We start from the raw sequence: 27,763 nt of genomic DNA, 5'->3' as shown, positions 1-27,763 counted from the left end.
CAAAGACATTCATGTTAACCTAAAGGGTGTCTTTTATGTGACCCAATGTGAATGTCCCCTATTATTGAATGAAGTTCCGCCTGAGGCTGGTTTATGTCTTTTGCCTCATGATGCCAGGATGGACTGTAGTTTCCTGTGACTGGACTTGAACTTTGAACATTTTTGACACATTGTTCCTGGTTAAAAGCAAACTTTTTACATGTCTTTATACTCACTAAAATTAGGAAATGAGCTGCCAACATAAATTGAATTTTGCTAGTCATTCTGAGGGCAACATCTTTCAATACAAAACATCTGCTATTTAAAAGATTACAATTTTCTCTGAGTGAAATTAAAAATAGCAGATTTTATATATTTAGAGGTAATCTGCCTAAACTTGTTATCAAATTTATATTGACATTGTTCATGACATACTTTCAATAATGACAGTAAACTGGCAGAAAACATCTGGAGAAGCCTTTTCTGCCTCAATGTTGTCTTCCAAGCCACGTAGGATTCTGCTAAGAATCTTGTAATTGTCAGCTTTGAAAAGCAGCTTTCCATCCATCATGGAGACTTGGAATTCACAGGAGGGATCAGGCAGGTTTTTAGTAGCTTAAATGTAGTTAATGGAATACTCAGGGCTTCTGCAGAGGTACATGCCTATTGTGTCTTGCACCAGAATCTTCCCATTCCTGGCTTGAGACAGCTTATACCTACAGTGTTTGTCATCAGAGTTGTGATTGACTTTAATTTTGCACAACACAGCTGTACAAAGCTTATGGCACCAAAACTTTACATTATCAGCCACAATTGTTAGCCATTTCTCTGAACCAATAACATTTGCCAAAAAACTCACATTGTCCACTGCAGGAGAGAAAGAAACACATATACTATACATTTAATTATGACATGAGGGGTTTGCACAATAAAGGTATGATATACTTGACAATATATTTTTGCATAATGTGCAAACAAATAGAAAGATGATAAAATCAGTCATCATAAAGCCAGATCAATGTTAGACTATATTTAAAGATTGTGCATCCTCTCCAAAGTGATTACCATGGATATGTTATTTGAACAGAATTGTGTCATGGCAAATTGAGTCATTAAATTTATTTGTTGGGTTGTCAAACGGTGTAGTGTTTGATAACACTTGTTCCTTTATTTTCAGGATGAATCCTTCACGTTGAATCACTTTTGTCCCATAACTCCAGGAATGTGTGTTAGATCCCCAAACTCGTTGTTGTCTGCATGGGATTTTAATTGTCTTCTGTGTTTTGTGAGTTCTTCCCAGTTTCCTCTGACGTCCCAAAGACATGCATATTAGCATAACTGATGTCTCTAATTTGACACATTACGAAAGTACCCTGGTATGGACTGCCATTCTGTCTAGGGCTGATTTTTTTTGATTTGTGCACGTAATCAATATAGACTCTGGCTACCTGTGACCACTGCTGTACTGAAAGCAGTGAGTTAAAAAAATTGATAGAAGGACATATATTTTTAAATGTAGGTTATCTGGCTGTATATATGATATAGGAGGGACTGTTCTGCGATTTGCCACTTTGAAAATTTTTTACACACTGTTCTTAGTTAACAGGCCACATTTTTCAAGTCCCTGTACTTGCTCACTAAAGTCAGGAGCCCAGTCACTGAAAGAAATGGGATGTTTCTAGTCAGTCTAGGAGCAACATCTTTCAATACAAAAATGCCTTGCAAAATTAAGTTTTCTCTGAGCGAAATGAACAAAAGTAACATTTTTAAACTTATTCAAGTAAATTATTTAACCCTGCCCATTCTCTAAACCCACTTTTTCCTGAGCAGTGTCTTGGGGAAGCTGGATTTTAACCCAGCAAGGTTTGGGTGCATGGCCATTGCAAGGTAAACACACAGACACAAGGAGCAATTTATCATCACCATTCCACCTTTCCTGCATGTCTTTGGACTGTGGGAGGAAACCAGAACACCCGGAAGAAACTCCTATGAAAATGGAGAGAAAATGCATTCTCCACACAGGAAAGACAAGGGACTTGAACCCTTGATTTCTTGTTGTGAGGCGGCAGTGCTATCACTGCAGCACTAAACTGTCTAAATAGCTTAACTAAATTTTGTACTAAAGTTGTGAATGACTTACCTCCAGTGTCACGTCCAGTGTTACCTCCAGTGTTACCTCCACTGTCGACCTCCAGAACACATCTGGAGAAGCTTTTTCTGCCTCCATGTTGTCCTGCGAGCTCCGAAGGATTCTGCTTAGCATCTTGCCATAATCAGCTTTGAAGAGCACCTTTCCATCCATCTTAGAAACTTGAAATTCGCAGGAGGTATCAGGCTGGCGCTTAGTAGCTTGGATGTATTGAATGGAATACTCCGGACTTCTGCAGAGGTACATACCCCGTCTGTCCTGCAGCAGAATCTTGCCACTCCTGGCCTGAGATACCTTATACTTGCACTATGTGTCGTCATATTTTTCATCCACCTGAATTCTACACGTGTCATCTTTACAAATGGCGTTGCACCAAAACTTTCCATTATCTGCCACAATTGTTACCAGTTTCTCTGTATCAAATTAACATGCCAGTGGGCCTACATTGTCCGCTGTATGAGAGAAAAAAATACACATTTAATATAGACACAAGTGTTCCTCAACAAAGATATGAAAGATCAAACTACATACTTCTGTATACTGGATAGGTAAATGGATAGATGACAAAGTTTGTCTTTAATATTAATGCTAAGCTGCTTAAAGATAGTACATTCTACCAAAGTGATTACCATTGAAATTAAAGTGGCATGATGTGACTATCATGGCAAACCGAAACATGAAATATGGCGATAGGTGGGTTGTTAAAACAGGCATTATTTGCTAATACTTGTTTTCTTATTCTTTGAAACATAAATACTTGTATAGGATACAGTATAGTGTATAGTGCTTGCCTCACAGCTCCAAGCTTATATATTAGATAACGAAGCTGGTGACTATTTCCTTAGAACTTGAATGCTTTCCTATGCTCTTCTGAATTCTCTTCTGCCTCCTCTCTATATCCAGATCTGTGGAACTGGTGACTCTAAAATGAAATAATGTGATTGTATGCTGTTGTGGAATGGCTTCCCATCCAGGTTTGTTTTCAGTGTTGTGCCTGTATTCGAAACTGAAAAGATGGGTAGAGATGTTATTAACAATGGTATGGGCAGACTTTGAACAGTGTGCCTCTTTGAAAATACTTGGCAAATTATTCTCATCTATACTAATAAATGGCAAAGCCCTGACTGACTGACTGACTGACTGACTGACTGACTGACTGACTCACTCACTCACTCACTCACTCACTCACTCACTCAATTCTACGCGTAACGGTCATAACTGGAGCCTACTTATGTACATATGTACCGGCCATAGCCGCAGCTCGGTCGCTGTGTGAGGTGGAGTTACATCCCTCATTGTCACGCCCCCCACGTAATTGAGTGTCTGCCCATATAACGCCGTCCGTCACTGGCAATCCAATAGAAACACTCTACCGCTAAATATTCACGGGTGAAGGGCCGTGCTTATGCAGACAAAGATGACATGGTCAGGGTGGTGTTTGGCACAAACTCAGTGAAACTGCGAGAGAAACTTTTAAGTGCCGGGTCTTAGCTAACATTAAATAAAGCCGTGGACATCACACGAGATAGCACAAGCACAGCTGAGAACCTTCGATGCATGTACAACGAGTGGCACACGTGAACTGACTGTGAACGCAGTACGCAGACAAAAAGCAACAGCTCCAAAGAGCGCTGAACAAAAAACGCATTACACAATTGAGAAGGCCGCAAAAGAATATGAAGTGAGTGACACATCCAAACATATTCATAAGTGCGGCTACCGCGGAAACAAAGCACACGGTGGAAAAAGTCAATGTCCAGCTAAAGGAAGACAGTGTAAAAACACCTTTGCATGCAGTGTGTCATGTGTCAGATAAAGAGGAAGACGAGCTGTTTATTGATGCAGTAACAAAGGAATCGATGAATGAAACCTGTTATCTGTACAATGGTTGACAAACACGGAATGTAACTTGAACACAATACGTCCTCCAAATACGAACCTGATTAAAAGAAATAATGATAATCAAATCCTTGATGACAGCAACACTCATAACAGTGACAAAACAATTACATTGACAGTCATGTCACGTTATTTTTAAAATGTTTCCTTTTCTTTTTCATAACTTCTTTAACACACTACTTCTCCGCTCCGAAGCGCGGGTATTTTGCTAGTATTACATATTTGTGAATGGCAAAAGTATGTGAACCTTTTCTTTCAGTATCTGGTGTGACCCTCCTTTGCAGCAATAACTGCAACTAAACGTTTCCGGTAACTTTTGATCATTCCTGCACACTGGCTTGGAGGAATTTTAGCCCATTCCTCCGTACAGAACAGCTTCAACTCTGGGATGTTGGTGGGTTTCCTCACAATAACTGCTTGCTTCAGGTCCTTCCACAACATTTCAATTGGATTAAGGTCAGGACTTTAAATTGGCCATTCCAAAACATTAACTTTATTCTTCTTTAACCATTCTTTGGTAGAACGACTTGTGTGCTTAGGGCCATTGTCTTGCTACATGATGCACCTTCTCTTGAGATTCACTTCATGGACAGATGTCCTGACATTTTCCTTTAGAATTCTCTGATATAATTCAGAATTCATTGTTCCATCAATGAAGGCAAGCCGTCCTGGCCCACATGCAGCAAAACAGGCCCAAACCATGATACTACCACCACCATGGTTCACAGATGGGATAAGGCTCTTATGCTGGAATGCTGTGTTTTCCTTTCTCCAAACATAACACTTTTTATTTAAACCAAAAAGTTCCATTTTGGTCTCCTCCATCCACAAAACATTCTTCCAATAGCCTTCTGGTTTGTCCACATGATCTTTAGCAAACTGCAGACGAGCAGCAATGTTTTTTTTGGAGAGCAGTGGCTTTCTCCTTGCAACCCTGCCATGCACACCATTGTTGTTCAGTGTTCTCCTGATGGTGGACTCATGAACATGAACATTAGCCAATGTGATAGAGGCCTTCAGTTGCTTAGCAGTTACCCTGGGGTTCTTTGTGACCTCGCCGACTATTACACGACTTGCTCTTGGAGTGATCTTTGTTGGTCGACCACTCCTGGGGAGGGTAACAATAGTCTTGCATTTCCTCCATTTGTATACAATCTGTCTGAATGTGGATTGGTGGAGTCCAAACTCTTTAGAGATGGTTTTGTAACCTTTTCCAGCCTGATGAGCATCAACAACTCTTTTTCTGAGGTCCTCAGAAATCTCCTTTGTTCATGCCATGATACACTTCCACAAACATGTGTTGTGAAGAGCAGACTTTGATAGATCCCTGTTCTTTAAATAATACAGGGTGCCCACTCACACCTGATTGTCATCCCATTGATTGATAACACCTGACTCGAATTTCACCTTCAAACTAACTGCTAATCCTAGAGGTTCACATACTTTTACCACTCACAAATATGTAATATTCAATTCATTTTCCTCAATAAATAAATGACCAAGTATAATATTTTTGTCTCATTTGTTTAACTGGTTTCTCTTTATTTACTTTTATGACTTGAGTGAAAATCTGATGATGTTTTAGGTCATATTTATGCATAAATATAGAAAATTCTAAAGGGTTCACAAACTTTCAAGCACAACTGTATGGAAGCATGGAGGTGTTTAGGAGAGATGGCAGTGGAGTTTTTAACCAGATTGTTTAATGGAATCTTGGAAAGTGAGAGGATGCCTGAGGAGTGGAGAAGAAGTGTACTGGAGCTGATATTTAAGAATAAGAGGGATGTGCAGGACTGCAGTAAGTACAGGGGAATAAAATTGATGAGCCACAGCATGAAGTTATAGGAAAGAGTAGTGGAAGCTAGGTTAAGAAGTGAGGTGATGATTCCTGAGCAGCAGTATGGTTTCATGCCAAGAAAGAGCACCACAGATGCAATGTTTGCTCTGAGGATGTTGATGGAGAAGTTTAGAGAAGGCCGGAAGGAGTTGCATTGCGTCTTTGTGGAGAAACCTGGAGAAAGCATATGCCAGGGTGCCTCGAGAGGAGCTGTGGTATTGTATGAGGAAGTCGGAGTGGCAGAGAAGTACATAAGAGTTGTACAGGATATGTACGAGGGAAGTGTGACAGTGGTGAGGTCTGCGGTAGGAGTGACGGATGGATTGAAGTTGGAGGTGGGATTACATCAGGGATCAGCTCTGAGCCCTTTCTTATTTGCAGTGGTGATGGACAGTTTGTCATACGAGATAAGACAGGATACCCTGTGGACTACGATGTTTGCTGATGACATTGTAATCTGTAGCAATAATAGGGAGGAGGTTGAGGAGACCCTGGAGAGGCGGAGATATGCTCTAGAGAGGAGAGGAATGAAGGTCAGTAGGAACAAGACAGAATACAAGAGTGTAAATGAGAGGGAGGTCAGTGGAATGGTGAGGATGCAGGGAGTAGAGCTGGCGAAGGTGGATAAGTTTAAATACTTGGGATCAACAGTACAGAGTAATGGGGATTGTGGAAGACAGGTGAAAAAAGAGAGGGTGGAATGGGTGGTGAAGAGTGTCAGGAGTAATTTGTGACAGACGGGTATCAGCAACAACAACAACATTTATTTATATAGCACATTTTCATACAAAAAGTAGCTCAAAGTGCTTTACATAATGAAGAATAGAAAAAGAAAAGACAATAAGAAAATAAAATAAGTCAACATTAATTAACATAGAATAAGAGTAAGGTCCAATGGCCAGGGTGGACAGAAAAAACAAAAAAAACTCCAGACGACTGGAGAAAAAAAATAAAATCTGTAGGAATTCCAGACCATTAGACTCCCCAGAGTCTGAGCAAGAGTGAAAGGGAAGGTCTACAGGACGGTAGTGAGACCAGCTATGTTATATGGGTTGGAGCCGGTGACACTGACCAGAAAGCAGGAGACAGAGCTGGAGGTAGCAGACCAATTTTCCATTTGAACTTAACTTTGCTAAATTAGACTGCTTATGGGTGTGCAAGGTGAAAGCATGATAATTCTAATTAGCAGCATGTGCAATATGTTTTTTTACAAATATCTATCTATCTATCTATCTATCTATCTATCTATCTATCTATCTATCTATCTATCTATCTATCTATCTATCTATCTATCTATGGAATACATGGTGCAGAGTACAGCACACATGGACTGGTATCCCGGCCAGGGCTGAACAAGGATCCTTACCCAGCCAGGAGGCCAGTACAATGGAAGGATTGGGGCAGATGAACACTGCTAAATGTTTCCTTTCCCAATACTTTAGGTGGTGGCTTCTTTGGGTTAGGATCTCCACACTGATGCTCACAGGGTATGCTTGAACTTGTAGTCCAGTGACGCAGCTCTTTTGGGTTCTGTGGGGGCCAACAGTTGGGAGCTGAAGGATTCACAGTCGCTACTTTGCGGGGCTTCCAATTGACCTGGAAGTACTTCGATTGAGCTATGCCCTAGTACCAGAAGTACTCCCAGGTCTCAGATAAAAGAGATATCTTTCGGGTGGAAGGAGGACAATATTCACCTGGTAGGTGTGGAAGAGAGGAAAGAGAGAGAAGAATTGTGTTGTGCTACATGTATTATACATTTGAAGCCTTTGTGTAAGATATTTTATAAAAAAATACCTTTTTTAATATCAGGGCTTGTGTATGTGAGGTTGTGTCTGGGGTTAGGGTTCCACAACGCCCCCTGGTGATCGCAATGGTCATAAGCTTTTTCCAAGTTCACAATGCATATGTAGACAGAAATGACAAACTCCTATGACTATTCGTCTATGTGTGCAAGTATGTCCACTAAGTGTCAGGACAGGTTACCCACTGGTCCTCCTGAATCTAAGGCTCAAATATTGGACAGTCTATGTTCAAAGGCCGTAGCTAATGTCTTGCCAAAAAGGCTGAGAAATATTATCCCATGATAATTGGAACACACCCTCTTGTTGTCCCTTTATAATTATTAGAAATGACACTCCAGCCTTCCAGTCCTGAAGTAATTTAATCATAAAAGTGACCTCATCTCCAGAGATTGACTCAACCTCAAACAATTTTTCTGGGACTGTCTCCTCCAGGGTTGGATCTACACCCGGTTAACAAGTTCCTCAAGCTGCTCTTTTCACCCCTAGTTGAGGTGGACATTTCTCCAAGGCTGCTGAGAGTAGCCTCCCCTTCCTGAGATATGAAATAATCTGCCATAACTTCCTTGGAGGTGAGTAATCCTGTACCTGACTGGGGCCTCTTCTGTAGGACAAAGACCACCCTTGATCAAGGAATCTGCTTCCTTTGCCATTGGTATGCTTAGAGGTGAGTACAATTATACCTAGCTGGTATTTTTCAGTCTTCTACATGGGATGCAGCTCCTTTTACCACCTGAAAAATGGCATTCCGACTCTCTTAAAATTTTTTTCCTTAGCCAAGGTCTAGTATGCAGTGGGTGGTGAACCCACGTTGCACTTTGACTCAGCTTTTTCAGATTGAGTCTGACCCGTCTACATGGGTCTCATGGCCACCGGAACACACCACTTCTTAGGCCTGCCTCCAGGCGTGAGTCTTGTCATTACTGCACCAGGTGAGGTTCTCTTTAATTTAATTTGAGAAGAAATAATGATCATTTTTAGATTCATTTGCCATGAGTAACTCTAACATTTGCACATGTCTCTAGAAAACATAACTTTAGAGATCACTGATGTGCAGAAGTGCCCTCCACAAGGACAGTGTCACAGACCTGGGTGAAGTGCTCAGTTTTAGCAATATCATAATATATGTAGACATTGTTTAGTAAATATATTACATTTTCTAGTTACTGTAAAATGTGGTCCATTCAAGACAAAAAAAATTTGTAGGTGCACTGGAAATTAGGTAAGGTAGGTTAATAAGGTATACTGTTGCAGTACCATAGACAATTATTGTTTTTTTTGTAGGCAGGTGCTGTAAGTTGTCATACAGTTCCTATTTTAATTCTGGGAACAATTTACCTTTGCCATAGAAACAAAAAGAAAATTTCTTTCACATGCCAGCAGGTACTTTTATTAATTTCTCAAATTTACTGAACCCTTGTACTCACATAAAGAAACAATTGCCTGTAGTGGTCGAATAAGGCACTGCTGGTTCTCACAGGAAAATGTTATGGTGCCAACCCAGTTTCCCTCATTCAATTTAATCTCAAAAGAACAAAAAAAGTGCTACTATGCACACCACAATAAACAACAAAGGAAAGCGCAGAAGTTAACAAAATTGTCTGGCTATAATAATGTCTTCTGTCACATTTTAGGGAGCTCTGCACTATGGTGTGGTCAGTTCAGCAGCAGAGAAACCAGAAGGGGCGGAGTCAATTGCCCTGCGTCTTCTCTGAGCTACAGAGGGAAGAAAAGAGGAGAAGGTTAATGTTAACGCCTCCACTCAACACTAAGGTAGCTGCTTCAGATGAGCCCACAGGTTGATCCAATATTTTATTGCTTGTTTTATCTCGCTTTGATAATTAATCTTGTCTCTTCAATGTTTTTTTTATTTCATAAAAATTCCCCCTAGTTTCTTATGTACCAGAAATTGTTAATGTCATGTCTGTGTTATAATATCTTAACTTTCTCATTATCCACTATTTTCCTCTACCCAAGATTATTTTTACTTGTATTTTTAATTCACTTTTTCACTAGCTGTGAAAACAGTGCAGACTCCCAAAATACTGAAGTTAATTTTTTATACATTTGAAATAAAACAGTTCACTTCATAGTTGTTTTTGTTTTTGTGCTATTCAGACATACAAAATATTTTTCACCTCATACAATAGCACCATACTTTCCTCAGCGTTGAATTTTTTTAACTTTTCCTCTCCCATTTTAACGGGAATCAACATTGTTATTTTTTATACAAAGACCATATATCTGGGCAATACACTTCCTTCACTAATTACATTTTCCTGATACATTTGAAAGGAACCTTTGAGATTTACCTGAAACATCTATAGCCGATTTTACAGTCTTTCTGTAATTTTGAATCCATTTATCGCAAAATGTTCCTTTTGATTTCTTCTTGATTTATGCCATACATTAGCCCTTAAGGTTATACCCAACCCTACATTACTTAATTCACTTCACTGTACAACTGTTCTGCATCCCAAATATATGTAGGTTAGATTCTTTGATGTTACAAATTGCCCAGTATGGTCAAATGGAGATGTGAGAGTAAACGTGTCCGGAGAAGGACTAGTAGCCTATCCAAAGTTCCTATTAGACAAGCTGAGACAAGAAATGATCCTGAAGTGCTACAACTGATTTTGAAAAACTAATGATTGCAATTACTTTTAACACATCACATTTATTTTATGTAGAGTATATAGTGAGTGAGTCCTGATCCCATCGCTTGCACGTAAAAAGAAAAATGATTATATAATCAACAATTATGAGTTGAACAGATGTATGAATCATATATTTTTCATAAGCATTTCCAAGCTTATTTGAGTCTTTACAAAAGTATTATGAAAAACACAATTATCATTTTGTATGCAGCTTAGTCATTTAAACTTGACAATGAGAGAGAACAGTAAATTTGCCAAAATTATTTTTTTTTAAGATTTCTAAAAATGTATTTTGAGATATCTTAAAATGTTAAAACAACATATTTTGAGATCTCTGGAAATTAATTTCAGATATCTTAAAATATTAACAGCATTTTAAAATATCTAAACTTAATTTCATGTTATCATAAAATATCAATTTGACTGTTACATATACAATAATTACAGAAAACAGTATTGCATTTTGATACTTTGAAAATTTGTAACACACCAACCCAAGTTAACATCGTGACTTTCATGTACTCTCTAAAGCCAGGGATTAACCTGCTGACATAAATGAGATCTTTCTAGTCACTCAAAGGGCAACAATTTTCAATACAAAAATGTCTGATGTGTGAAAAAGTGCATTTTCTCTGAGCAAAATTAATAAAAATAACATATTAATACTTATTTTTGGTTTGCTGTCTAAATTATGTAGCCAAATGTTATATTAAAGTGGTCCACTTACCCCCAGTGTTGACAGTAAATTTGCAGAAAAAATCTGGGGAAGCTTTTTCTGCCTCAATGTTGTCATCCCAGCCCCGAAGAATTCTGCTTAGCATCTTGCCATTGTCAGCTTTGAAGAGCACCTTTCCATCCATCTCAGAAACTTCAAATTCGCAGGAGGCATCAGGGTGGTGCTTTGCAGCTTGGATGTATTGAATGGAATACTTAGGAATTCTACAGAGGTACATACCCCGCATATCCTGCAGCAGAATCTTACCATTCCTGGCGTGAGACGCTTTATACCTGCAGCGTAGTTCATCATAGGTTTCAACCACTTGAATTCTACATGCTACTTGTGTACAAAGCTTGTTGCACCAGTACTTTCCATTATCAGCCACAATTGTTATCCAGTTATTTGAAACAATACTGTATATCAATGGACTTTCATGTTTAACTGTGGAAGAGAAATAAAGACATACAGTGTACTGTACATTTAATATATTGTAAACAGGAGGGGTTTGTAAAGTAGAGTTCTGAAATACTTGACTATGTAGTTCTTTGTAATGCATCAGTACCTGAACAGAAACAAAGCCAGTCATTATAAAGTGAGATGAATGCTAACACTTCCAAGATTGTTTATTCTCTCACAACTGATTATGGCATTTAAACCTAATTATATCATGACTAATTGAGATTTGAAATTTATTATTGTCTATTTTTTTTAAATAGTGTAATATTTGATAATGTGTATTATCATTCATATTAACACTGTATTATTTGAAAAATGAATGTGTCGTCTTCTGCCTCAATATTGTCTTCCAAGCCATGTAGGATTCTGTTTAGCATCTTGCCATTATTAGCTTTGAAGAGCACCTTTCCATCCATCATTTCAATTCGGAATTCACAGGAAGAATCAGGCAGGTTTTTAGTAACTTAAATGTAGTTAATGGAATACTCAAGGCTTCTCCAGAGGTACATGCCTCTTGTGTCTTGCACCAGAATCTTCCCATTCCTGGCCTACAGTGTGTGTCATTATAATTATGATTGACTTTAATTTTGCACGACACAGCTGTACAAAGCTCATGGCACCAAAACTTTACATTATCAGCCACAATTGTTACCCATTTCTCTGAACCAATAATATTTGCCAAAGAACTCACATTGTCCACTGTGAGAGAGAAAGAAACGCATGTTATGTGCATTTAATATTGATATGAGGGGTTTGCACAATAAAGGTATGACATAACTTGAATTTGTAGTTTTAGATAATATGCAAACAATTGGAAAGACGGCAAAATCAGTCATCATAAAGCCAGATTAATATTAGACTATACTTCAAGATTTATGCATCCTCTCCAAAGTAATTACCATAGATATGGTATTTGAACATAATTGTGTCATAGCAAATAGACATATGAAATTTATTACTTGTTGGGTTGTAAAATGGTGTGGTGTTTAATAAAACTTGTTTCTTTATTTTCAGGATGCATCCGTCACAATGAAGGGGCAGTGCAGTATTGTATCACTTTTGTCCCATAACTCCAGGAATGTGTGTTAGATCCCCAAACTGGTTGTTGTCTGCATGGGATTTTAATTGTCTCCTGTGTTTTCTGAGTTCTTCCCAGTTTCCTCTGACGTCCCAAAGACATGCATATTAGCATAACTGGTGTCTCTAATTTGACACATTACGAAAGTACCCTGGTATGGACAGCCATTCTGTCTAGGGCTGATTTTTTTTGTTTTGTGCACGTAATCAATATAGACTCTGGCTACCTGTGACCACCGCTGTACTGAAAGCAGTGAGTTAAAAAAAATTGATAGAAGGACAGATATTTTTAAATGTAGGTTATCTGGCTGTATATATGATATAGGTGGGACTGTTCTGCGATTTGCCACTTTGAAATTTTTTACACACTGTTCTTAGTTAACAGGCCACATTTTTCAAGTCCCTGTACTTGCTCAATAAAGTCAGGAGCCCAGTCACTGATAGAAATGGGATGTTTCTAGTCAGTCTAGGAGCAACATCTTTTAATACAAAAATGTTTTACCTTGTAAAATTAAGTTTTCTCTGAGCAAAATGAACAAAAGTAGCATTTTTACACTTATTCAAGTAAATTATTTAACCCTGCCCATTCTCTAAACCCACTTTATCCTGAGCAGCATCTTGGGGAAGCTGGATTTTAACCCAGCAAGCTATGGGCGCACGGCTATTGCAGGATGAACACACAGACACAAGGAGCAATTTATCATCACCATTCCACCTTTCCTGTGTGTCTTTGGACCGTGGGAGGAAACCAGAGCAGCCGGAAGAAACTCCTATGGAATTGGAGAGAACATGCATTCTCCACACAGGAAGGACTGTTGTGAGCCGGCCGTGCTACCACTGCAGCACTAAACTGCCTAAATAGTTTATCTAAATTTTGTACTAAAGTTCTGAATGACTTACCTCCAGTGTCACGTCCAGTGCTACCTCCACTCTGGACAGTAAATTTGCAGAACACATCTGGAGAAGCTTTTTCTGCCTCAATGTTGTCATCCCAGCCCCGAAGAATTCTGCTTAGCATCTTGCCATTGTCAGCTTTAAAGAGCACCTTTCCATCCATCTCAGAAACTTCAAATTCGCAGGAGGCATCAGGGTGATGCTTTGCAGTTTGGATGTATTCAATTTGGATGTATTGAATGAAATAATCCGGACTTCTACAGAGGTACATACCCCGCATATCCTGCAGCAGAATCTTACCATTCCTGGCGTGAGACGCTTTATACCTGCAGCGTAGTTCATCATAGGTTTCAACCACTTGAATTCTACATGCTACTTGTGTACAAAGATTGTTGCACCAGTACTTTCCATTATCAGCCACAATTGTTAGCCATTTCTCTGAACCAATAATATTTGCCAAAGAACTCACATTGTCCACTGTAAGAGAGAAAGAAACGCATGTTATGTGCATTTAATATTGATATGAGGGGTTTGCACAATAAAGGTATGACATACTTGAATTTGTAGTTTTAGATAATATGCAAACAATTGGAAAGATGGCAAAATCAGTCATCATAAAGCCAGATTAATATTAGACTATACTTCAAGATTTATGCATCCTCTCCATAGTAATTACTATGGATATGGTATTTGAACATAATTGTGTCATAGCAAATAGACATATGAAATTTATTACTTGTTGGGTTGTAAAATGGTGTGGTGTTTGATAACACTTGTTCCTTTATTTTCAGGATGCATCCGTCACATTGAAGGGGCAGTGCAGTGTTTTATCACTTTTGTCCCATAACTCCAGGAATGTGTGTTAGATCCCCAAACTGGTTGTTTGTCTGCATGGGATTTTAATTGTCTTTTGTGTTTTCTGAGTTCTTCCCAGTTTCCTCTGACATCCCAAAGACATGCATATTAGCATAACTGATGTCTCTAATTTGACACATTACGAAAGTACCCTGGTATGGACAGCCATTCTGTCTAGGGCTGATTTTTTTTGTTTTGTGCACGTAATCAATATAGACTCTGGCTACCTGTGACCACCGCTGTACTGAAAGCAGTGAGTTAAAAAAAATTGATAGAAGGACAGATATTTTTAAATGTAGGTTATCTGGCTGTATATATGATATAGGTGGGACTGTTCTGCGATTTTCCACTTTGAAAATTTTTTACACACTGTTCTTAGTTAACAGGCCACATTTTCAAGTCCCTGTACTTGCTCAATAAAGTCAGAAGCCCAGTCACTGATAGAAATGGGATGTCTCTAGTCAGTCTAGGAGCAACATCTTTCAATACAAAAATGTTTTACCTTGTAAAATTAAGTTTTCTCTGAGCAAAATGAACAAAAGTAGCATTTTTACACTTATTCAAGTAAATTATTTAACCCTGCCCATTCTCTAAACCCACTTTATCCTGAGCAGCATCTTGGGGAAGCTGGATTTTAACCCAGCAAGCTTTGGGCGCACGGCTATTGCAGGATGAACACACAGGCACAAGGAGAAATTTATCATCACCATTCCACCTTTCCTGTGTGTCTTTGGACCGTGGGAGGAAACAAGAGCAGCCGGAAGAAACTCCTATGGAAATGGAGAGAACATGCATTCTCCACACAGGAAGGACTGTTGTGAGCCGGCCGTGCTACCACTGCAGCACTAAACTGACTAAATAGTTTATCTAAATTTTGTACTAAAGTTCTGAATGACTTACCTCCAGTGTCACGTCCAGTGTCACGTCCAGTGTTATCTCCACTCTGGACAGTAAATTTGCAGAACACATCTGGAGAAGCTTTTTCTGCCTCAATGTTGTCCTGAGCCCCGAAGGATTCTGCTTAGCATCTTGCCATTGTCAGCTTTGAAGAGCACCTTTCCATCCATCTCAGAAACTTCAAATTCGCAGGAGGCATCAGGGTGGTGCTTTGCAGCTTGGATGTATTGAATGGAATACTCCGGACTTCTACAGAGGTACATACCCAATCTGTCCTGCAGCAGAATCTTGCCACTCCTGGTGTGAGACGCTTTATACCTGCAGCGTAGTTCATCATAGGTTTCAACCACTTGAATTCTACATGCTACTTGTGTACAAAGATTGTTGCACCAGTACTTTCCATTATCAGCCACAATTGTTAGCCATTTCTCTGAACCAATAATATTTGCCAAAGAACTCACATTGTCCACTGTAAGAGAGAAAGAAACGCATGTTATGTGCATTTAATATTGATATGAGGGGTTTGCACAATAAAGGTATGACATACTTGAATTTGTAGTTTTAGATAATATGCAAACAATTGGAAAGACGGCAAAATCAGTCATCATAAAGCCAGATTAATATTAGACTATACTTCAAGATTTATGCATCCTCTCCAAAGTAATTACCATAGATATGGTATTTGAACATAATTGTGTCATAGCAAATAGACATATTAAATTCAGTACTTGTTGGGTTGTAAAATGGTGTGGTGTTTGATAACACTTGTTCCTTTATTTTCAGGATGCATCCGTCACATTGAAGGGGCAGTGCAGTGTTTTATCACTTTTGTCCCATAACTCCAGGAATGTGTGTTAGATCCCCAAACTGGTTGTTGTCTGCATGGGATTTTAATTGTCTTCTGTGTTTTCTGAGTTCTTCCCAGTTTCCTCTGACGTCCCAAAGACATGCATATTAGCATAACTGATGTCTCTAATTTGACACATTACGAAAGTACCCTGGTATGGACAGCCATTCTGTCTAGGGCTGATTTTTTTTGTTTTGTGCACGTAATCAATATAGACTCTGGCTACCTGTGACCACCGCTGTACTGAAAGCAGTGAGTTAAAAAAAATTGATAGAAGGACAGATATTTTTAAATGTAGGTTATCTGGCTGTATATATGATATAGGTGGGACTGTTCTGCGATTTGCCACTTTGAAATTTTTTACACACTGTTCTTAGTTAACAGGCCACATTTTTCAAGTCCCTGTACTTGCTCAATAAAGTCAGGAGCCCAGTCACTGATAGAAATGGGATGTTTCTAGTCAGTCTAGGAGCAACATCTTTTAATACAAAAATGTTTTACCTTGTAAAATTAAGTTTTCTCTGAGCAAAATGAACAAAAGTAGCATTTTTACACTGATTCAAGTAAATTATTTAACCCTGCCCATTCTCTAAACCCACTTTATCCTGAGCAGCATCTTGGGGAAGCTGGATTTTAACCCAGCAAGCTTTGGGCACGGCTATTGCAGGATGAACACACAGACACAAGGAGCAATTTATCATCACCATTCCACCTTTCCTGTGTGTCTTTGGACCGTGGGAGGAAACCAGAGCAGCCGGAAGAAACTCCTATGGAAATGGAGAGAACATGCATTCTCCACACAGGAAGGACTGTTGTGAGCCGGCCGTGCTACCACTGCAGCACTAAACTGACTAAATAGTTTATCTAAATTTTGTACTAAAGTTCTGAATGACTTACCTCCAGTGTCACGTCCAGTGTTACCTCCACTCTGGACAGTAAATTTGCAGAACACATCTGGAGAAGCTTTTTCTGCCTCAATGTTGTCCTGCGAGCCCCGAAGGATTCTGCTTAGCATCTTGCCATTGTCAGCTTTGAAGAGCACCTTTCCATCCATCTCAGAAACTTCAAATTCGCAGGAGGCATCAGGGTGGTGCTTTGCAGCTTGGATGTATTGAATGGAATACTTCGGACTTCTACAGAGGTACATACCCAATCTGTCCTGCAGCAGAATCTTGCCACTCCTGGTGTGAGACGCTTTATACCTGCAGCGTAGTTCATCATAGGTTTCAACCACTTGAATTATACATGCTACTTGTGTACAAAGATTGTTGCACCAGTACTTTCCATTATCAGCCACAATTGTTAGCCATTTCTCTGAACCAATAATATTTGCCAAAGAACTCACATTGTCCACTGTAAGAGAGAAAGAAACGCATGTTATGTGCATTTAATATTGATATGAGGGGTTTGCACAATAAAGGTATGACATACTTGAATTTGTAGTTTTAGATAATATGCAAACAATTGGAAAGACGGCAAAATCAGTCATCATAAAGCCAGTTTAATATTAGACTATACTTCAAGATTTATGCATCCTCTCCAAAGTAATTACCATGGATATGGTATTTGAACATAATTGTGTCATAGCAAATAGACATATGAAATTTATTACTTGTTGGGTTGTAAAATGGTGTGGTGTTTGATAACACTTGTTCCTTTATTTTCAGGATGCATCCGTCACATTGAAGGGGCAGTGCAGTGTTTTATCACTTTTGTCCCATAACTCCAGGAATGTGTGTTAGATCCCCAAACTGGTTGTTGTCTGCATGGGATTTTAATTGTCTTTTGTGTTTTCTGAGTTCTTCCCAGTTTCCTCTGACATCCCAAAGACATGCATATTAGCATAACTGATGTCTCTAATTTGAGACATTACGAAAGTACCCTGGTATGGACAGCCATTCTGTCTAGGGCTGATTTTTTTTGTTTTGTGCACGTAATCAATATAGACTCTGGCTACCTGTGACCACCGCTGTACTGAAAGCAGTGAGTTAAAAAAAATTGATAGAAGGACAGATATTTTTAAATGTAGGTTATCTGGCTGTATATATGATATAGGTGGGACTGTTCTGCGATTTTCCACTTTGAAAATTTTTTACACACTGTTCTTAGTTAACAGGCCACATTTTCAAGTCCCTGTACTTGCTCAATAAAGTCAGGAGCCCAGTCACTGATAGAAATGGGATGTCTCTAGTCAGTCTAGGAGCAACATCTTTCAATACAAAAATGTTTTACCTTGTAAAATTAAGTTTTCTCTGAGCAAAATGAACAAAAGTAGCATTTTTACACTTATTCAAGTAAATTATTTAACCCTGCCCATTCTCTAAACCCACTTTATCCTGAGCAGCATCTTGGGGAAGCTGGATTTTAACCCAGCAAGCTTTGGGCGCACGGCTATTGCAGGATGAACACACAGGCACAAGGAGAAATTTATCATCACCATTCCACCTTTCCTGTGTGTCTTTGGACCGTGGGAGGAAACAAGAGCAGCCGGAAGAAACTCCTACGGAAATGGAGAGAACATGCATTCTCCACACAGGAAGGACTGTTGTGAGCCGGCCGTGCTACCACTGCAGCACTAAACTGACTAAATAGTTTATCTAAATTTTGTACTAAAGTTCTGAATGACTTACCTCCAGTGTCACGTCCAGTGTTACCTCCAGTGTTCCCTCCACTCTGGACAGTAAATTTGCAGAACACATCTGGAGAAGCTTTTTCTGCCTCAATGTTGTCCTGCGAGCCCCGAAGGATTCTGCTTAGCATCTTGCCATTGTCAGCTTTGAAGAGCACCTTTCCATCCATCTCAGAAACTTCAAATTCGCAGGAGGCATCAGGGTGGTGCTTTGCAGCTTGGATGTATTGAATGGAATACTCCGGACTTCTGCAGAGGTACATACCCCGCATATCCTGCAGCAGAATCTTACCATTCCTGGCGTGAGACACTTTATACCTGCAGCGTAGTTCATCATAGGTTTCAACCACTTGAATTCTACATGCTACTTGTGTACAAAGATTGTTGCACCAGTACTTTCCATTATCAGCCACAATTGTTAGCCATTTCTCTGAACCAATAATATTTGCCAAAGAACTCACATTGTCCACTGTAAGAGAGAAAGAAACACATGTTATGTGAATTTAATATTGATATGAGGGGTTTGCACAATAAAGGTATGACATACTTGAATTTGTAGTTTTAGATAATATGCAAACAATTGGAAAGATGGCAAAATCAGTCATCATAAAGCCAGTTTAATATTAGACTATACTTCAAGATTTATGCATCCTCTCCAAAGTAATTACCATGGATATGGTATTTGAACATAATTGTGTCATAGCAAATAGACATATGAAATTTATTACTTGTTGGGTTGTAAAATGGTGTGGTGTTTGATAACACTTGTTCCTTTATTTTCAGGATGCATCCGTCACATTGAAGGGGCAGTGCAGTGTTTTATCACTTTTGTCCCATAACTCCAGGAATGTGTGTTAGATCCCCAAACTGGTTGTTGTCTGCATGGGATTTTAATTGTCTTCTGTGTTTTCTGAGTTCTTCCCAGTTTCCTCTGACGTCCCAAAGACATGCATATTAGCATAACTGATGTCTCTAATTTGACACATTACGAAAGTACCCTGGTATGGACAGCCATTCTGTCTAGGGCTGATTTTTTTTGTTTTGTGCACGTAATCAATATAGACTCTGGCTACCTGTGACCACCGCTGTACTGAAAGCAGTGAGTTAAAAAAAATTGATAGAAGGACAGATATTTTTAAATGTAGGTTATCTGGCTGTATATATGATATAGGTGGGACTGTTCTGCGATTTGCCACTTTGAAATTTTTTACACACTGTTCTTAGTTAACAGGCCACATTTTTCAAGTCCCTGTACTTGCTCAATAAAGTCAGGAGCCCAGTCACTGATAGAAATGGGATGTTTCTAGTCAGTCTAGGAGCAACATCTTTTAATACAAAAATGTTTTACCTTGTAAAATTAAGTTTTCTCTGAGCAAAATGAACAAAAGTAGCATTTTTACACTGATTCAAGTAAATTATTTAACCCTGCCCATTCTCTAAACCCACTTTATCCTGAGCAGCATCTTGGGGAAGCTGGATTTTAACCCAGCAAGCTTTGGGCGCACGGCTATTGCAGGATGAACACACAGACACAAGGAGCAATTTATCATCACCATTCCACCTTTCCTGTGTGTCTTTGGACCGTGGGAGGAAACCAGAGCAGCCGGAAGAAACTCCTATGGAAATGGAGAGAACATGCATTCTCCACACAGGAAGGACTGTTGTGAGCCGGCCGTGCTACCACTGCAGCACTAAACTGACTAAATAGTTTATCTAAATTTTGTACTAAAGTTCTGAATGACTTACCTCCAGTGTCACGTCCAGTGTTACCTCCAGTGTTACCTCCACTCTGGACAGTAAATTTGCAGAACACATCTGGAGAAGCTTTTTCTGCCTCAATGTTGTCCTCGAGCCCCGAAGGATTCTGCTTAGCATCTTGCCATTATCAGCTTTGAAGAGCACCTTTCCATCCATCTCAGAAACTTCAAATTCGCAGGAGGCATCAGGGTGGTGCTTTGCAGGTTGGATGTATTGAATGGAATACTTAGGACTTCTACAGAGGTACATACCCCGCATATCCTGCAGCAGAATCTTACCATTCCTGGCGTGAGATGCTTTATACCTGCAGCGTAGTTCATCATAGGTTTCAACCACTTGAATTATACATGCTACTTGTGTACAAAGATTGTTGCACCAGTACTTTCCATTATCAGCCACAATTGTTAGCCATTTCTCTGAACCAATAATATTTGCCAAAGAACTCACATTGTCCACTGTAAGAGAGAAAGAAACGCATGTTATGTGCATTTAATATTGATATGAGGGGTTTGCACAATAAAGGTATGACATACTTGAATTTGTAGTTTTAGATAATATGCAAACAATTGGAAAGACGGCAAAATCAGTCATCATAAAGCCAGATTAATATTAGACTATACTTCAAGATTTATGCATCCTCTCCAAAGTAATTACCATAGATATGGTATTTGAACATAATTGTGTCATAGCAAATAGACATATTAAATTTATTACTTGTTGGGTTGTAAAATGGTGTGGTGTTTGATAACACTTGTTCCTTTATTTTCAGGATGCATCCGTCACATTGAAGGGGCAGTGCAGTGTTTTATCACTTTTGTCCCATAACTCCAGGAATGTGTGTTAGATCCCCAAACTGGTTGTTGTCTGCATGGGATTTTAATTGTCTCCTGTGTTTTCTGAGTTCTTCCCAGTTTCCTCTGACGTCCCAAAGACATGCATATTAGCATAACTGATGTCTCTAATTTGACACATTACAAAAGTACCCTGGTATGGACAGCCATTCTGTCTAGGGCTGATTTTTTTTGTTTTGTGCATGTAATCAATATAGACTCTGGCTACCTGTGACCACCGCTGTACTGAAAGCAGTGAGTTAAAAAAAATTGATAGAAGGACAGATATTTTTAAATGTAGGTTATCTGGCTGTATATATGATATAGGTGGGACAGTTCTGCGATTTTCCACTTTGAAATTTTTTACACACTGTTCTTAGTTAACAGGCCACATTTTTCAAGTCCCTGTACTTGCTCAATAAAGTCAGGAGCCCAGTCACTGATAGAAATGGGATGTCTCTAGTCAGTCTAGGAGCAACATCTTTTAATACAAAAATGTTTTACCTTGTAAAATTAAGTTTTCTCTGAGCAAAATGAACAAAAGTAGCATTTTTACACTTATTCAAGTAAATTATTTAACCCTGCCCATTCTCTAAACCCACTTTATCCTGAGCAGCATCTTGGGGAAGCTGGATTTTAACCCAGCAAGCTTTGGGCGCACGGCTATTGCAGGATGAACACACAGACACAAGGAGCAATTTATCATCACCATTCCACCTTTCCTGTGTGTCTTTGGACCGTGGGAGGAAACCAGAGCAGCCGGAAGAAACTCCTATGGAAATGGAGAGAACATGCATTCTCCACACAGGAAGGACTGTTGTGAGCCGGCCGTGCTACCACTGCAGCACTAAACTGACTAAATAGTTTATCTAAATTTTGTACTAAAGTTCTGAATGACTTACCTCCAGTGTCACGTCCAGTGTTACCTCCACTCTGGACAGTAAATTTGCAGAACACATCTGGAGAAGCTTTTTCTGCCTCAATGTTGTCCTGCGAGCCCCGAAGGATTCTGCTTAGCATCTTGCCATTGTCAGCTTTGAAGAGCACCTTTCCATCCATCTCAGAAACTTCAAATTCGCAGGAGGCATCAGGGTGGTGCTTTGCAGCTTGAATGTATTGAATGGAATACTCTGGACTTCTGCAGAGGTACATACCCCGTCTGTCCTGCAGCAGAATCTTGCCACTCCTGGCCTGAGATACCTTATACTTGCACTGTGTGTCGTCATATTTTTCATCCACCTGAATTCTACACGTGTCATCTTTACAAATGGTGTTGCACCAAAACTTTCCATTATCAGCCACAAATGTTACCAGTTTCTCTGTATCAATGTAACATGCCAGTGGGCCTACATTGTCCACTGTATGAGAAAAAATACACATTTAATATAGACACAAGTGTTCCTCAACAAAGATATGAAAGATCAAACTACAAACTTCTGTATACTGGATAGGTAAATGGATAGATGACAAAGTTTGTCTTTAATATCAATGCTAAGCTGCTTAAAGATAGTATATTCTACCAAAGTGATTACCATTGAAATTAAAGTGGCATGATGTGACTATCATGGCAAACCGAAACATGAAATATGGCGATAGGTGGGTTTTAAAACAGGCATTATTTGCTAATACTTGTTTTCTTATTATTTGAGACATAAATACTTGTATAGGATACAGTATAGTGTATAGTGTTTGCCTCACAGCTCTAAGCTTATATATTAGATAACGAAGCTGGTGACTATTTCCTTAGAACTTGAATGCTTTCCTATGCTCTTCTGAATTCTCTTCTGCCTCCTCTCTATATCCAGATTTGTGGAACTGGTGACTCTAAAATGAAATAATGTGATTGTATGCTGTTGTGGAATGGCCTCCCATCCAGGTTTGTTTTCAGTGTTGTGCCTGTATTGGAAACTGAAAAGATGGGTAGAGATGTTATTAACAATGGTATGGGTAGACTTTGAACAGTGTGCCTCTTTGAAAGTACTTGGCAAATTATTCTTATTTATTAATATACAGTACATTTTTCACAGCAGTTTCCTTACTAAAGACAGGTACTGAACCATTGACATCAGTGGCATTTTTTAGTTACTTAGAGGGCAGCATCTTTGAGTTGTCTGACAAATAAAGTCCAATATATCTGAGTAAACCGAGAACAGAAATAACCTTTTTTTTAAACTTATTTACAGGTAATTTGCAAATTGTTATATAACTTCATAACATGGTTACCCATAACTCACCTCCAGTACTGACAGTAAACTTGCAGAACACATCTGGGGAATTTTTTTCTGCCTCTATGTTGTCGGACAAATCATGGAAGATTCTGCTTAGCATCTTGCCATTATCAGCTTTGAAGAGCACCTTTCCATTCATTACAGAGACTTCAAATTCACAGGAGGCATCAGGATGGTGCTTAGTAGCTTGGATGTATTGAGTGGAATTCTCTGGACTTCTGCAGAGGTACATACCCCGTCTGTCCTGCAGCAGAATGTTGCCACTCTTACTAAATGATGCTTTGTACTTGCAGAGTGCATCATCATATTCGCTCTCCACCCCAATTTTACAAGCATCACCTTTACAATTCTTGCTGCACCACAACTTTCCATTGTCTGCTGTGAAGGTTAACCATTTATCTGTGTTAACAAGGCATGCCAGAGGGCCTAAATTGGCTGTTGAGATAAAGAAAGAGTGACATTTAAAATAATTAAGGTATTTTTTTTAAGAAAGAGTTCAAATTACCTCCATAATCTTGCAGTTTTATTCCATTCTGCTGTTTTTTCATAATCTTTGGAATTGTGGAGATGAATATCTTGTTTTTAGTATTCTGTAAACATACTGCAAATAGTGTGCTGACATATCACTGTTTACAATTAATTGCCAGATCGTATGTGGTGCCTTTAAATCAGTCAAGTATACTTGACTGGCCAGTTTGTAGCAGCTTACAAGCTGTTCAGGTTAAGGTGGCATGTGGCTATTCCAAATTGGACAGCTGCTGCATAACAACATCTGGAAGAGATGACAAAACACAGCACTTCAACTGGATAATGTGCATGAATGTGCTAAAGGTAACTGGCTATTGGTGAGCCCTTGTGGTTATGGTGCCACAAAATAATTAATTACTAGCCTAACTCACTGAAGCAACACAATGATACCTGATTTATGGTAGCACAATGGTTAGCAATATTGCTTACCAGTTCTAGACTTCTGGATTAAATTCCCATCCTGGTATTACTTGTTTGTGTACAGTTGCAGGGTTTGATTTTAATAATGTGAATTTTCTGTGAGTACTCCTGTTTCCACCCACGTCCCAAACCTATGCATTAGGTGTTAATTGTCAGCACAGACATGAGTAAGTGGTAACTTTGTTAGAGGTACATTTTCATTTCCTTGTCATTCAGACATTCTGCTGTGCTTTATAAAAGGTGCTGCAGCATCTTCTATTTTAAAATGTAATGAAAAATACATAGACTGTGTTTGCAGGACACACTGTGCCGGGAGTAAAGGAATTCATAACTTAAAGCAATATAGCTTGTAAATTATTACCTGAAATAATATAAATCAATGAACAAACTAATAAGATCCAGTATATACGAGTAGTTCACAGAAATTACCGATCATAGTGACCATCCCTATTGCAAACCCTTAAGGTTTGTACAGGCAGCACAAACCGAGCCCAAGCCTCTATTAACACTTTCATTGAGTGACTGCAAAAAAGCATATTCTTTGATAGAAAAGTTTCAAACGGACATTTGACATTGTATTGAAACTTCTTTTTGTCACACATTTCTTGCATTCTTAACTTGAGACCACCTTTCTGTGATATAACTGTGCCTCTCAGTTTACACTGTTTTCACGAATAAACCAACAACTACCTGCACTTTTGTGAAAATTTTGTTTGGGTTAAGCTTTTCCCATGTACATGTGGAAACATTGTTTATCTGTGGTCACAGTGGTAAAGGTTTGACCTTGATTTGACAGGTTTTCTTGTTGTTTTCTAGGAGTTAGCACCACTGTGCTCAGGGGCCAAAATCCTCATTGGTTCATCAAAATTGTGGTATAGACTTGTTCAGTGTTGTTGGTTGTGGATGTGGACGGGTGTCCATCACCTTCTTTATGTTTAACAATTGTCCGCCCATTTTCTAACCTCTTAATCTATTTGTAAACACTTTCTTCATCTTCTTCTTTCGGCTGCTCCCGTTACGGGTTTCCATAGCGGATCATCTTTTTCCATATCGTCCTGTCCTCTGCATCTTGTTCTGTTACACCCATCACCTGCATGTCTTCTCTCACCACATCCATACATCTTCTCTTAGGCCTTCGTGTTTTCCTCTTACCTGGCAGCTCTATCCTTAGCATCCTTCTCCCAATATACCCAGCATCTCTCCTCTGCACATATCCAAATCAACGTAATCTTGCCTCTCTGACTTTGTCTCCCAACCGTCCAACTTGAGCTGACCCTCTAAAGTACTCATTTCTAATCCTGTCCATCCTTGTCACACTCAATGCAAATCTTAACATCTTTAACTCTGCCACCTCCAATTCTGTCTCCTGCTTTCTGGTCAGTGCCACCGTCTCCAACCCATATAACATAACTGGTCTCACTACCATCCTGTTGACCTTCCCTTTCACTCTTGCTGATATCCGTCTGTCACAAATGACTCCTGACACTCTTCTCCACCCACTCCACTCTTCCTGCACTCTTTTTCACCTCTCTTCCACAATCCCCATTACTCTGTACTGTTGATCCCAATTATTTAAACTCATCCACCTTCGCCAACTCAACTCCCTGCATCCTCACCATTCCACTGACCTCCCTCTCATTTACACACATGTATTCTGTCTTGTTCCTACTGTCCTTCATGCCTCTCCTCTCTAGAGCATATCTCCACCTCTCCAGGGTCTCCTCAACCTGCTCCCTACTATCGCTACAGATCACAACGTCATCAGCAAACATCATAGTCCACGGGGACTCCTGTCTAATCTCGCTTGTCTACCTGTCCATCACCATTGTAAATAAGAAAGGTATCAGAGCCGATCCCTGATGTAATCCCACTTCCAACTTGAATGCATCCATCACTCCTACTGCAGTTCTCACCACTGTCACACTTCCCTCGTACATATCCTGTATAACTCTTACATACTTCTCTGCCACTCCCGACTTCCTCATACTGTCTGCACATTGTGCAGAATGCCCTCTATGGATTTTGAAACCCGGTACACCTTCATCTCATAAAATGTGGATTATTGCTCACTGCTCCTCTTTGGTACTAACAGATAGCTGAGTGCGCATGTTTACTCCTAGAAGACAACAGAAGAAACTGACTGATCAAGATCCAAGCTTTACCACTGTTACCACAGAGACATTATGTTTTCACATTTGTGCAGGGAAAGCTGTACAGCCAACTCAAACTAAATTATCACAGAAGTGCAGATAATTACCAAATTACCTTCAAATATTACTTAGCATTAGATGTGGTGCATGGGGTGAGGGTATTTAATATGGCTTTCAGCCGTAATGAATCACTCTGTCTTTTGGAGTTGTCTATATTTTGTGAAAATCTCCTTGTGATATTTTATTACTTAATGTTCCTGGTTTTTAACTTCTGTTTCTCGTTTAGCTATGCTGGTGCCTAACAATACTGTTTCATTTTGGCTGCTCTGGATATTCGAGCACCAATCTACCATGTGCATTACGTACTCATGATTTTTCCCATGATCTTCACTTATCAATTTTGATTTCATGGTTGATTTTCTTAACCATACAATCATCTGTCAAAAACCTGATGCTTGTCTTCAGCTCCTTGCTTGTGACCTTTCCTTCTACTTTTGAAGTGGCATCTCACTCAGAAGCAGAACATGTCCCCAAAAGGATCCACCTTTAAACTTTATTATCAGCCACTTTCAAGTATTACCAGCATCACCATACCCCTGTAACCAGTTAGGTATTTGTATTAAATATAGAAATATTTATTTCCACAATGCTATATGAAGAATATTACAATTTTAGTTTAACAACATAGTAGTTATTTAGTTTAATAACATAAAGAGTGAAAGTTTGTAATGGCTGATGGCTGTTCACATCATCATGATGAAGTGCACTTATATTAGGCACAATAGACATTTATGATTAGGCTGCCACAGTAGCCTATTTTACTGCTCACAATGGCAGTACATTTCACTAACCAAACAATACACAGCACAATTTAACTGCTGAGTTTAAATGTCATAGTTGAAAAGTCCTAAATGTTGTGAATGTGAAAAAGATTTGCAGTGAAAGGAATAAAATATGGCAAACAAGAGGGGATATGTACTGCATATAAATGATAAATATACAGGGGGGCTGTCTCAGGGTGCTTTAGCACATATCTGTAAAAGAAAAAATAATACATAATGGTTAATTGTACAGTGAAAAGTAATGAGAACTCTGATAAGTGTCTTTGCACCCCTGTGCCTTTAGCAGCCTTTAAAGGTCTAGATTATTTAGGGAG

At 39.2% G+C, this 27,763-nt stretch overlaps 1 protein-coding gene across 5 annotated transcripts in view; it reads right to left on the bottom strand.

The window, feature by feature from the left end:
* Nucleotides 1-580: 580 nt before the first annotated feature.
* LOC120539317 overlaps nt 581-27,763 on the bottom strand; it is a 36,400-nt gene continuing 9,217 nt past the window's right edge. The window contains exons 3-11 of one of the 5 annotated variants that reach the window (XM_039769271.1): nt 23,516-23,944; nt 22,208-22,639; nt 20,440-20,475; nt 18,695-19,162; nt 16,986-17,417; nt 15,221-15,256; nt 13,472-13,942; nt 11,048-11,479; nt 8,597-9,379 (exon numbers count right to left, since the gene is read on the bottom strand). In XM_039769271.1, coding sequence (XP_039625205.1) covers nt 9,309-9,379; nt 11,048-11,479; nt 13,472-13,942; nt 15,221-15,256; nt 16,986-17,417; nt 18,695-19,162; nt 20,440-20,475; nt 22,208-22,639; nt 23,516-23,944 — 2,807 coding nt within the window. In that variant the 3' untranslated portion in view covers nt 8,597-9,308. Of the gene's footprint in view, nt 847-2,119; nt 2,156-8,596; nt 9,380-11,047; nt 11,480-13,471; nt 13,943-15,220; nt 15,257-15,288; nt 15,687-16,961; nt 17,418-18,694; nt 19,163-20,439; nt 20,476-22,207; nt 22,640-23,515; nt 23,945-27,763 lie in introns of those variants that run through there. The other 4 variants (XM_039769272.1, XM_039769275.1, XM_039769273.1 and 1 more) reach the window with 4 other exon arrangements.

Source organism: Polypterus senegalus, chromosome 11 (genome assembly GCF_016835505.1).
Source record: "Polypterus senegalus isolate Bchr_013 chromosome 11, ASM1683550v1, whole genome shotgun sequence".
Classification (NCBI taxonomy): Eukaryota; Metazoa; Chordata; class Cladistia; order Polypteriformes; family Polypteridae; genus Polypterus; species Polypterus senegalus.
The sequence above is the reverse complement of the archived record's forward strand: the minus strand, read 5'-3'. Positions and strand labels throughout refer to the sequence as shown.